Source organism: Oncorhynchus keta, chromosome 34 (assembly GCF_023373465.1).
Source record: "Oncorhynchus keta strain PuntledgeMale-10-30-2019 chromosome 34, Oket_V2, whole genome shotgun sequence".
Taxonomy (NCBI): Eukaryota; Metazoa; Chordata; class Actinopteri; order Salmoniformes; family Salmonidae; genus Oncorhynchus; species Oncorhynchus keta.
In genome coordinates, this window is record NC_068454.1 from 67,117,554 (window position 1) to 67,130,299 (window position 12,746).

The 12,746-nt window shown below is 43.7% G+C and overlaps 1 protein-coding gene across 16 annotated transcripts in view; it reads left to right on the plus strand.

Moving 5' to 3' along the window:
- The window catches only part of LOC118373995 (regulating synaptic membrane exocytosis protein 2-like), a 257,928-nt gene that overhangs the window by 145,346 nt on the left and 99,836 nt on the right, over positions 1 to 12,746 (plus strand). For 9 of the 16 annotated variants that reach the window (XM_052494501.1, XM_052494502.1, XM_052494503.1 and 6 more), the window contains 5 exons: positions 1,749 to 1,848; positions 2,536 to 2,659; positions 3,274 to 3,320; positions 3,571 to 3,683; positions 6,495 to 6,542. In XM_052494501.1, the coding sequence (XP_052350461.1) occupies positions 1,749 to 1,848; positions 2,536 to 2,659; positions 3,274 to 3,320; positions 3,571 to 3,683; positions 6,495 to 6,542 (432 nt within the window). The remainder of the gene's footprint in view (positions 1 to 1,748; positions 1,849 to 2,535; positions 2,660 to 3,273; positions 3,321 to 3,570; positions 3,684 to 6,494; positions 6,543 to 12,746) is intronic. The other 7 variants (XM_052494505.1, XM_052494509.1, XM_052494518.1 and 4 more) reach the window with 1 other exon arrangement.

Below are 12,746 nucleotides of genomic sequence, written 5' to 3' on the forward strand. Positions count from 1 at the left end.
CAACACTCCTTCCGTGGCCTCCAACTGTTTTTAAACGCTAGTAAAACCAAATGCATGCTTTTCAACCGTTTGCTGCCCGCACCCGCCCTCCCGACTAGCATCGCCACCCTGGACGGTTCCGATCTAGAATATGTGGACCACTACAAATACCTAGGTGTCTGGTTAGACTGTAAACTCTCCTTCCAGACTCACATCAAACATCTCCAATCCAAAGTTAAATCTAGAATTGGCTTCCTATTTCACAACAAAGCATCCTTCACTTGCTGCCAAACATACCCTCGTAAAACTGACCATCCTACCAATCCTCGACTTCGGCGATGTCATTTACAAAATAGCCTCCAATACCCTACTCAATAAATTGGATACAGTCTATCACAGTGGCATCCGTTTTGTCACCAAAGCCCTATATACTACCCTATATACTACCCACCACTGCGACCTGTACGCTCTCGTTGGCTGGCCCTCGCTTCATACTCATCGCCACTAGCTCCAGGTCATCTACAAGACCCTGCTAGGTAAAGTCCCCCCTTATCTCAGCTCGCTGGTCACCATAGCAGCACCCACCTGTAGCACGCGCTCCAGCAGGTATATCTCTCTGGTCACCCCCAAAACCAATTCTTCCTTTGGCTGCCTCTCCTTCCAGTTCTCTGCTGCCAATGACTGGAACGAACTACAAAAATCCCTCACTAGCTTTAAGCACCAGCTGTCAGAGCAGCTCACAGATTACTGCACCTGTACATAGCCCATCTATAATTTAGCCCAAACAACTACCTCTTCCCCTACTGTATTTATTTATTTTGCTCCTTTGCACCCCATTATTTCTATTTCTACTTCGCACATTCTTCCATTGCAAATCAACCATTCCAGGGTTTTACTTATATTACTTATATATTGTATTTACTTCTCCACCATGGCCTTATCTCACCTCATTTGCTCACATCGTATATAGACTTATTTTCCCACTGTATTATTGACTGCATGTTTGTACTCCATGTGTAACTCTGTGTTGTTGTATGTGTCGAACTGCTTTGCTTTATCTTGGCCAGGTCACAATTGTAAATGAGAACTTGTTCTCAACTTGCCTACCTGGTTAAATAAAGGTGAAATAAAAATAAATAAATACATCTCTATCTCTCACTCTCTCAGTCCCTTTCTCGCTCTCTCTGGCCCGGCTGTTACATAAAGCCATTTCATTTAGGAGTCTTCGCTAAGCTCCTTTGTATGTTGGCATTCAACTGCCATTAAGAGGGGATTTTATTTGTCTGATGCCTGTGGAGGGAGAGCGGTTCAGGGGCTTACAGAGTAGAGCAGAGCTGGGCCCCCTGGCCTGCTATAGGCCCCCCAGGCCTCAAGTGTTTCAGCCCCATGCAGAGAGAGGTGGCCTCTGGGTTCCAACACAACACACAGGGACATTCATCATTATGAAAAGAGATGTACATTTTGACTAAACACGTAGCTACTTTCTCTGTTCAAGAATAGCTTCCTATGGGCAGAAGGACGCTATGTGGCTACATATGCAATTAGAATTAGGTCTAGATCTGCAGGTTGTATTTTACCATGTGTGAATTGAATTCACACGTGGATTTTCAAACATGGTCAATAAATATGTTTCTGTGAAACAAAGTGATCAGTGCATCCATGTTCCTTCCCTGCCAGGCTGCTTACACCATACTGAGGGTGTGATTATATTACAGTATAATAATATATACTACTACTATACATGTTGATGTGTTTTGCTTCCCTCATAGGTGGTGGGTGGAAAGATGACAGAATCTGGTAGACTTTGTGCTTTCATCACTAAAGTGAGGAAAGGAAGTCTAGCGGATACTGTTGGACACCTCAGACCAGGTACCTGCTGACCTCATTTTATACTACATCGCTTACCATGTTTAGAACTACATTAGCCATGTTTAGAACGACACTTACTATGCTTAGAACTACATTTACCACATGTAGAACTACACTTACTATGTTTGGAACTACATTTGCCATGTTTAGAAGTACACTTACTGTGTTTAGAACTATACTTATAGATACAAGATTTTTTGAAGCACACTGAAGATTGTCAATACATTTCTCATGTACACAGCACTGTAGATTTAATAAGCTACTTCAGTGATTCAAGAAAGAGCTGATTACTTTGTGAACTGGTGCTGAACTGGGTCAGAACCTTGTTTTACCTTCTGACACACTTTACCCTTAATTTAATAGCACTAATTACAACATGTATGAACTAGACAGATGTGCTGTTATTTGTTACCATAAGGGTTGCGACCGAGGCCTATTCAATCATTTATAATATTACTGACGCAGGAAGAATACAATGCTGTACTGTTTGTTTATGTGTGCTGTGTTTTCTATAATACCATTCACATTCTCCTTTTTTTCCATCCCGTGGGCCTGCTCCTGTTTATAACCACACGGATCATGTTTTTAACTATATTTATAACTATGCTTCCCATGTTCATAACGGCACCGTGCCAGCTGACGTCTTGATGTGTGGATGGATGACTGACAGCATCTCTTGTTTTACAGGCGACCAGGTGCTGGAGTGGAACGGAAGGTTTTTACAAGGAGCCACATTTAAAGAAGTTTACAATATCATTCTAGAATCAAAGCCAGAACCCCAGGTGGAACTGGTGGTCTCAAGGCCCATAGGGTAAGACCTAACAACAGCAACTACACTTATTACTATTGAACCATCAAAACTACAGTCTATTCACATTCATACATTTGTAGAAATATGTGTCTTGCAGAGGAGAGAGTATGTGAGAAATGGAAAATGGGGGCTGAGTGTATTTCAATGTCATTTGTTTTGCCAGCACCAGCTTGTTTATTTAACATATCTGCCCCCCACCCTCCCTCCCTTCCTCCCTCCCAATATCCCTCCCCTCCATCAGTCCTTTAGTGTGATGAGTGTCAGAGGCTCATATGGGACTAGCAGTGCGGCACAGTGAAATGAACGGTGGCTGCTGCCTCTCTCTCTCTCTCTCTCTCTCTCTCTCTCTCTCTCGCTCTCTCTCTCACTACCCACTCTCCCCCTCTCCTCCACAAACAGCGGGATGCCAATCGTTTTTGAAAGTGGAGATACCCAGAGAAATCAGAAACCCCTTTGCTTTGTCAGTGTCTATATTTGTCCTGCTTTGTATTGCTGAGGGAGCGAGCTGCTGTACAGGAGAATGAAGACTAATGCTCTTCTTAGGACCATTAAAATACAGTGCATTCAGCATTAGCACCAATTGATCCCCTCTTCCTCCCCCCCTCTCCTTTCAGAGATATTCCTCGGATACCAGACAGCACACATGCACAACTGGAATCAAGTAAGTCTGGCTTTTCTTTCATTTCCCAATGATAACTAATTACCCTGCGTTAGCCAATTAATCAACCTTGAAATATGAAGCTAAGGTAATGCCAAAAGAGAGGTGATGGTATCTCATTTCTATCTCTCTACCCTACACGCTTTCTTCTTCTCTCCCCTCCCCCCTCTCTCTTCCTCTCCTTGAAGTATGTTACCAAAATCAGTGTTTCAGATTTGATCATGTGACCTCCTGTCTGTCTGTCCTGTCTCAGGTTCGAGTTCCTTTGAGTCTCAGAAGATGGATCGCCCTTCTATCTCTGTCACGTCTCCCATGAGCCCCGGGATGCTGCGGGACGCCCCTCAGTACCTGTCAGGACAGCTCTCAGTGAGTACCCTACTACAATACCCACAATACACCCTGGCTCTGTCTGGGCCTACATTACCTGCAGGAAAGTATCCTACAGTGTAGATTCACACAGAGGGTTTGAGAACAGATGTTTTCTTTCTCTCTTTCTCTGCAGTATTCAGGGAGAGTAGCTGGAGCTCTGAGAGTAGCTGGAGCTCTGAGAGTAGCTGGAGCTCTGGAGAGTAGGTGGAACTCTGGAGAGTAGCTGGAGCTCTGGAGAGTAGCTGGAGCTCTGAGAGTAGCTGGAGCTCTGGAGAGTAGCTGGAGCTCTGGAGAGTAGCTGGAGCTCTGGAGAGTAGCTGGAGCTCTGAGAGTATGTCGAGATCTGGAGAGTAGCTGGAGCTCTTCAGCGTAGCTGGAGCTCTGAGAGTAGCTGGAGCTCTGAAAGTAGATGGAGCTCTGGAGAGTAGCTGGAGCTCTTCAGCGTAGCTGGAGCTCTGAGAATAGCTGGAGCTCTGGAGAGTAGCTGGAGCTCTGGAGAGTAGCTGGAGCTCTGGAGAGTAGCTGGAGCTCTTCAGTGTAGCTGGAGCTCTGAGAATAGCTGGAGCTCTGAGAGTAGCTGGAGCTCTGGAGAGTAGCTGGAGCTCTGGAGAGTAGCTGGAGCTCTGGAGAGTAGCTGGAGCTCTGGAGAGTAGCTGGAGCTCTGGAGAGTAGCTGGAGCTCTTCAGTGTAGCTGGAGCTCTGAGAATAGCTGGAGCTCTGAGAGTAGCTGGAGCTCTGGAGAGTAGCTGGAGCTCTGAGAGTAGCTGGAGCTCTGGAGAGTAGCTGGAGCTCTGGAGAGTAGCTGGAGCTCTGGAGAGTAGCTGGAGCTCTGGAGAGTAGCTGGAGCTCTGGAGAGTAGCTGGAGCTCTGGAGAGTAGCTGGAGCTCTGAGAGTAGCTGGAGCTCTGAGAGTTGTTCAGTTGGAGCTCTGGAGAGTAGCTGGAGCTCTGGAGAGTAGCTGGAGCTCTGAGAGTAGCTGGAGCTCTGAGAGTAGCTGGAGCTCTGAGAGTTGTTCAGTTGGAGCTCTGGAGAGTAGCTGGAGCTCTGAGAGTAGCTGGAGCTCTGAGAGTTGTTCAGTTGGAGCTCTGGAGAGTAGCTGGAGCTCTGGAGAGTAGCTGGAGCTCTGAGAGTAGCTGGAGCTCTGAGAGTAGCTGGAGCTCTGAGAGTTGTTCAGTTGGAGCCATCCCAACCCAGCTTAGGACCATATATCCTGTTGCCCTGAACCATGTTGCTTATTATCTGATGCCTAATTTACTCTTGGGGGAAGTGAGTAAAACACTCAGTTGAGATTAACATGGGAGGAATGAACTCTAGAACTCAAGAGGCCAGATGGAAAAAGATTAATGCTAACCTCTAACACTTATTTTGTTGTCTCAACACTCAGGATATTTAGTTTCTTGGAGAAAAAATAAAGATAGTTATGAAATAGTCACAGCTTTTCAATCCCTTTCCTTATGAAAACACATCAATATTATATGTGATTATAAATAAAGATATATCAATGAAATTTATCAAAGTATCAAACAATATACCAGTATATCAGTCAAAATATATCAGTCTATCAAGTCCATAGTGTGTTTGTTTATCAGAAGAGGTGAGAAGGTTTGATAGTTGACTGTGTGTCCATAAACACTGTAAGCCTTGTACTGTAATGTTGCACTCCAGTAACACTGCTCCTAGAGCCAGAGAAGGAAGGAAGAGAAGGAAGGGAGAGAAGGAATCTTTTGATGTCAGTGTTCTTTCTGCTTGTTGTTTTCTTTTGTGAGGAGGGGGAGATCTAATCTGTGCTGCTGCTAGTGTCTCCGCCTGGCTCCTCTCCTCTCCTGTCTATATGTAACAGGAGCACGGCAGAGCAGAGTGAGAGCCAGGGAGAGAAGGAGCACAGAGAGAGGTAGCAGGCACACACAGGCCCTCCAGTATTCATAGGCCTACACCCAGGAGGCCTGTGCTGACAGTTATGACGCAAATAGAACCCAGTCAGCCAATCAGGCTGCAGTTCTGATCTCTGCAATCCCTACCTGTAGCACTCAGCCCCACACCACTCAGATCCAGAAGTTCTCTCCATTTCATCAATGAGCTGACCTTGAAACCAAAATAAGAGCATTTGAATTGTACTGTAGTTAATATACTGTAGTTATACTGTAATTAATATACTTTAATTATACTGTCATTAATATACTGTAGTTGATATATTGTAATTATACTGTAATTAATATACTGTAGTTGATATACTGTAATTATACTGTCATTAATATACTGTAGTTGATATACTGTAGTACATTACCTTGTTGGATCAAGTGCCAGTTGAATAATACATTGGATGCAGTTAGAAATTGTAATGTGTTTTTATTATTATTATTATTATGTCCAAGTCGTGTTGAGGGAACAATTGGAATTGAATACGTCATCATGACGCAAACGTTAAATGAAGAAAGGAAGGAAAGTTACAGTCCAGAGAGCTCGGGAGGGAATGCTTAGTTAGAAGTCATCAATCATTTTCTGTGAAAACGGGAGCAGAGCAGCCTCTTCCTCTCTCTGAGGATTACAGTGTGGAGGTACAGGAACCCACAGATAAGGCTCCAAGACAATACAGCACATTAGTGAATAATGAGATGCAGATTGATGCTAATGAACGGTGGGGGAAAACACACACATCGCTAGATGGACTCTCCATCCCCTCCTCAAAATGTGTTTGTGTTATTGTGGCACTGGTTCGAGTCCAGTGACTCTGTGTTTTGTTGGTTGTTTTGTGTTTTTTTGTTGGTTTTATTGCATTTTTCTATGTTGTTGTTTAATTTTGCTTACCCAGAGCCAAAGCCTTAGTAGAAGAACAGCGCCTTTTGTCCCTAGGGTCCAGGTAAACACCTGTCTGACTCACAGACTGACTCTCTTTGGTCTTCGCTCGCCTTTTTCTGTTGCCTTTTTGCTTTCCTCCATCTTGGAAAATGCATACCAGGGAAATGGCGGCATCTTTCCCTTGCAGTGCGGTGCATTATGTCATTGTTATTATTATTATTCATTTATACCATATAACATGATCATACGGTTATGACAGGAGTCTCGACTCTTTGCATGATTTACTAATCTAAAGGAAATATTTCAGAGACACCCTTCCATTGCCAGATCCTGTAGCCTACACTCAACAGCAACAACAAGCTCAAACACATGGTTAGATCGTGTAGCCTACACTCAACAGCAACAACAAGCTCAAACACATGGTTAGATCGTGTAGCCTACACGCAACAGCAACAACAAGCTCAAACAGATGGTCAGATCCTGTAGCCTACACTCAACAGCAACAACAAGCTCAAACAGATGGTCAGATCCTGTAGCCTACACTCAACAGCAACAACAAGCTCAAACACATGGTCAGATCCTGTAGCCTACACTCAACAGCAACAACAAGCTCAAACACATGGTCAGATCCTGTAGCCTACACTCAACAGCAAAAACAAGCTCAAACACATGGCCAGATCCTGTAGCCTACACTCAACAGCAACAACAGCAACAACAAGCTCAAACACATGGTCAGATCCTGTAGCCTACACTCAACAGCAACAACAAGCTCAAACACATGGTCAGATCCTGTAGTCTACACTCAATGGCAACAACAAGCTCAAACACATGGTCAGATCCTGTAGCCTACACTCAACAGCAACAACAAGCTCAAACACATGGTCAGATCCTGTAGCCTACACTCAACAGCAACAACAAGCTCAAACACATGGTCAGATCCTGTAGCCTACACGCAACAGCAACAACAAGCTCAAACACATGGTCAGATCCTGTAGCCTACACTCAACAGCAACAACAAGCTCAAACACATGGTCAGATCCTGTAGCCTACACTCAACAGCAACAACAGCAACAACAAGCTCAAACACATGGTCAGATCCTGTAGCCTACACTCAACAGCAACAACAAGCTCAAACACATGGTCAGATCCTGTAGTCTACACTCAATGGCAACAACAAGCTCAAACACATGGCCAGATCCTGTAGCCTACACTCAACAGCAACAACAAGCTCAAACACATGGTCAGATCCAGTAGCCTACACTCAACAGCAAAAACAAGCTCAAACACATGGCCAGATCCTGTAGCCTACACTCAACAGCAACAACAGCAACAACAAGCTCAAACACATGGTCAGATCCTGTAGCCTACACTCAACAGCAACAACAAGCTCAAACACATGGTCAGATCCTGTAGTCTACACTCAATGGCAACAACAAGCTCAAACACATGGTCAGATCCTGTAGTCTACACTCAACAGCAACAACAAGCTCAAACACATGGTCAGATCCTGTAGTCTACACGCAACAGCAACAACAAGCTCAAACACATGGTCAGATCCTGTAGCCTACACTCAACAGCAACAACAAGCTCAAACACATGGTCAGATCCTGTAGCCTACACGCAACAGCAACAACAAGCTCAAACACATGGTCAGATCCTGTAGCCTACACTCAACAGCAACAACAAGCTCAAACACATGGTCAGATCCTGTAGCCTACACTCAACAGCAACAACAGCAACAACAAGCTCAAACACATGGTCAGATCCTGTAGCCTACACTCAACAGCAACAACAAGCTCAAACACATGGTCAGATCCTGTAGCCTACACTCAACAGCAACAACAAGCTCAAACACATGGTCAGATCCTGTAGCCTACACTCAACAGCAAAAACAAGCTCAAACACATGGCCAGATCCTGTAGCCTACACTCAACAGCAACAACAGCAACAACAAGCTCAAACACATGGTCAGATCCTGTAGCCTACACTCAACAGCAACAACAAGCTCAAACACATGGTCAGATCCTGTAGTCTACACTCAATGGCAACAACAAGCTCAAACACATGGTCAGATCTTGTAGTCTACACTCAACAGCAACAACAAGCTCAAACACATGGTCAGATCCTGTAGCCTACACTTAACGACAACAACAGCAACAACAAGCTCAAACACATGGTCAGATCCTGTAGCCTACACGCAACAGCAACAACAAGCTCAAACACATGGTCAGATCCTGTAGCCTACACTCAACAGCAACAACAAGCTCAAACACATGGTCAGATCCTGTAGCCTACACTCAACAGCAACAACAGCAACAACAAGCTCAAACACATGGTCAGATCCTGTAGCCTACACGCAACAGCAACAACAAGCTCAAACACATGGTCAGATCCTGTAGCCTGCACTCAACAGCAACAACAAGCTCAAACACATGGTCAGATCCTGTAGCCTACACTCAACAGCAACAACAAGCTCAAACACATGGTCAGATCCTGTAGCCTACACTCAACAGCAAAAACAAGCTCAAACACATGGCCAGATCCTGTAGCCTACACTCAACAGCAACAACAGCAACAACAAGCTCAAACACATGGTCAGATCCTGTAGTCTACACTCAATGGCAACAACAAGCTCAAACACATGGTCAGATCCTGTAGTCTACACTCAATGGCAACAACAAGCTCAAACACATGGTCAGATCCTGTAGTCTACACTCAATGGCAACAACAAGCTCAAACACATGGTCAGATCCTGTAGTCTACACTCAATGGCAACAACAAGCTCAAACACATGGTCAGATCCTGTAGCCTACACTCAACAGCAACAACAAGCTCAAACACATGGCCAGATCCTGTAGCCTACACTCAACAGCAACAACAGCAACAACAAGCTCAAACACATGGTCAGATCCTGTAGCCTACACTCAACAGCAACAACAAGCTCAAACACATGGTCAGATCCTGTAGTCTACACTCAATGGCAACAACAAGCTCAAACACATGGTCAGATCTTGTAGTCTACACTCAACAGCAACAACAAGCTCAAACACATGGTCAGATCCTGTAGCCTACACTTAAACAACAACAGCAACAACAAGCTCAAACACATGGTCAGATCCTGTAGCCTACACGCAACAGCAACAACAAGCTCAAACACATGGTCAGATCCTGTAGCCTACACTCAACAGCAACAACAGCAACAACAAGCTCAAACACATGGTCAGATCCTGTAGCCTACACGCAACAGCAACAGCAAGCTCAAACACATGGTCAGATCCTGTAGTCTACACTCAACAGCAACAACAAGCTCAAACACATGGTCAGATCCTGTAGCCTACACTCAACAGCAACAACAAGCTCAAACACATGGTCAGATCCTGTAGCCTACACTCAACAGCAACAACAGCAACAACAAGCTCAAACACATGGTCAGATCCTGTAGCCTACACTCAACAGAAACAACAGCAACAACAAGCTCAAACACATGGTCAGATCCTGTAGCCTACACTCAACAGAAACAACAGCAACAACAAGCTCAAACACATGGTCAGATCCTGTAGCCTACACTCAACAGCAACAACAAGCTCAAACACATGGTCAGATCCTGTAGTCTACACTCAACAGCAACAACAAGCTCAAACACATGGTCAGATCCTGTAGCCTACACTTAACGACAACAACAGCAACAACAAGCTCAAACACATGGTCAGATCCTGTAGCCTACACTCAACAGAAACAACAAGCTCAAACACATGGTCAGATCCAGTAGCCTACACTCAACAGCAACAACAAGCTCAAACACATGGTCAGATCCTGTAGCCTACACTCAACAGCAACAACAAGCTCAAACACATGGTCAGATCCTGTAGCCTACACTTAACGACAACAACAGCAACAACAAGCTCAAACACATGGTCAGATCCTGTAGCCTACACTTAACGACAACAACAGCAACAACAAGCTCAAACACATGGTCAGATCCTGTAGTCTACACTCAACAGCAACAACAAGCTCAAACACATGGTCAGATCCTGTAGCCTACACTTAACGACAACAACAGCAACAACAAGCTCAAACACATGGTCAGATCCTGTAGTCTACACTCAACAGCAACAACAAGCTCAAACACATGGTCAGATCCTGTAGTCTACACTCAAACAAGCTGAAACACATTGATCAACATGTTAGCTGACATGGGCATTTTGTACCTAGTCAGCTACAACAGTGCTCCACATTGGCAATTAAAGGAGGGTGTCTCCTTAAATGTTTTAGTAAAACTATTACATTTGTGGGACAAATAAATGAGCTTATTTGTTCTGTGGAACATGAAACTAGATTGGACATTGTCCTCAATTGGCTTGACGCCCTCAGGTCCTGAATAGGTTGCTATAGCAACAGCGGCCAACAACTGGTAATCATGAACACAACATTTGGCAAATATTTATATTGACATTTTTGAATGGCTGTAAGTTTCATGTTGCAGTTAAAGGTGGGATAAGATAACTGTCCCTTATTTTCAAAATAAGAGTAGAGTTTGAATACAGAATTCACTTGAACTGAACAGGCAAGGTGTCTCTATCTTAACATGGAGCCTTTTTGAGGAGTTGTTTTACTCTAGCTAGCTTGTTGGAGTGTGGAGTACTCATGTTATTTGGGAGATCATATTTGTATATTTGTCCTATCATGTCCTTGTCAAGCATCAGCTTGGCTTCGAACAAAATATATATATACAGTATACTGTATAGGAGTTTTTGGTATGATATGCACTGTTGGTTTCCTCGTTTTTTAAAGGTAGGTGATGTATTGCCAACACCTCACACTATCTGTCAGATAAGGAGAGGGTGAGAATGGAAGTCTATAAATAGGTGTGTAGTGTACCCTTGGCGCAGCTCCTAGAGGTAGATCAATTAGCCTTCTGTAGAAGCAGTGTTATGCTCTACTTAACCAGGCCACGCAATAATGTCAATGTAAATGATGTGGCCGACTGTACAGGAAATATAGGCCGTGTAATGGATTACATCAGGGGTATAATTTCAATTTCAACTTTTCAAGGTGAATCTGTCAGTTAAGGGTTGTACCATCAGTCATATGGGCAGTGCTGTAGTATGGTCAGAATTGCACGTACATCTTTTCCATAGGGGACTTGTGTTGAGGAAGTCTTCCCAGTGCAAGCTGTTTGACCTGAAGGCCCCTACTGCCTATGTTGTTTGACAATATCAGATCTCCTGACTGATCTTGTATGTGTTAAATGCTTGCTGTTGCTTTGTATTGCTGCATGCATAAAGAAATAACTATGGAAGTCAATGCAATGATCAAGACTCCTCCCATCATTATCGACATAAGTATGGGCAAGAGCTTAGAAGGCTTGATTTTTCTCCAGTAATTTCATTTCATTTTTTTTTAAACAAATATTTCGCATTTAAAAAAATATATATATATATATTTCCGTAAATGTTGTTTATTTCATTTCTTACTTCTAAGTGTTCTCTGTTGTGTCCATACTTTGCTCGGACAAGTGTGAAGTGTCTTTGATGCCACTCATGACAGCATGATGATTTATATGTATATTTGACCTATTACACTATCTGACACTGCATTGCAGGGCTCTACAGTGTGACCATTTTACTAGCATATGCGCCTAAATATTTTGCTGTCCGTCCTGGAATTTTAATTTAGGAGTACTAGTACGCCTACAAAAATGAAGGATTCTAGCTTTATGACCTGAAATATTAATTGTGCTCGTAAATATCTTTGTGTGTGCCTACATTTGTCAAATGAGGTGCACACATGCTCCTTGTAAAAAGGTCAGTGTAGAGGCCTGCATTGTGTTGTATGGTTCCAAATACAATTTCACACTCAGATCAGTAAGTGTTAATTTCAAAGCATGTTGGTCTAATTCTCATGTTGTAATGGTTTAGATACCAAGAGTTAGGATACTGTAGATATGAATACAGATACACATACTGTAGAATCCTTTCCTCTCAAACACACCTAGAAAATGTGGCGAGAGCAGCCGATGAATATATAGGTCATGGTAAGATTTAGGTCATGGTAAGATGTAGGTCATGGTAAGATGGAGGTCATGGTAAGATATACTGTAGGTCATGGTAAGATTTAGGTCATGGTAAGATTTAGGTCATGGTAAAATGTAGGTCATGGTAAAATGTAGGTCATGGTAAGATATACAGTACAGATCTGTATCACCCCGCCCCCCCCTAAGCATGTGACCTGCTAATGCCTAAACCAGGGGTGGCCACCCCTCCTC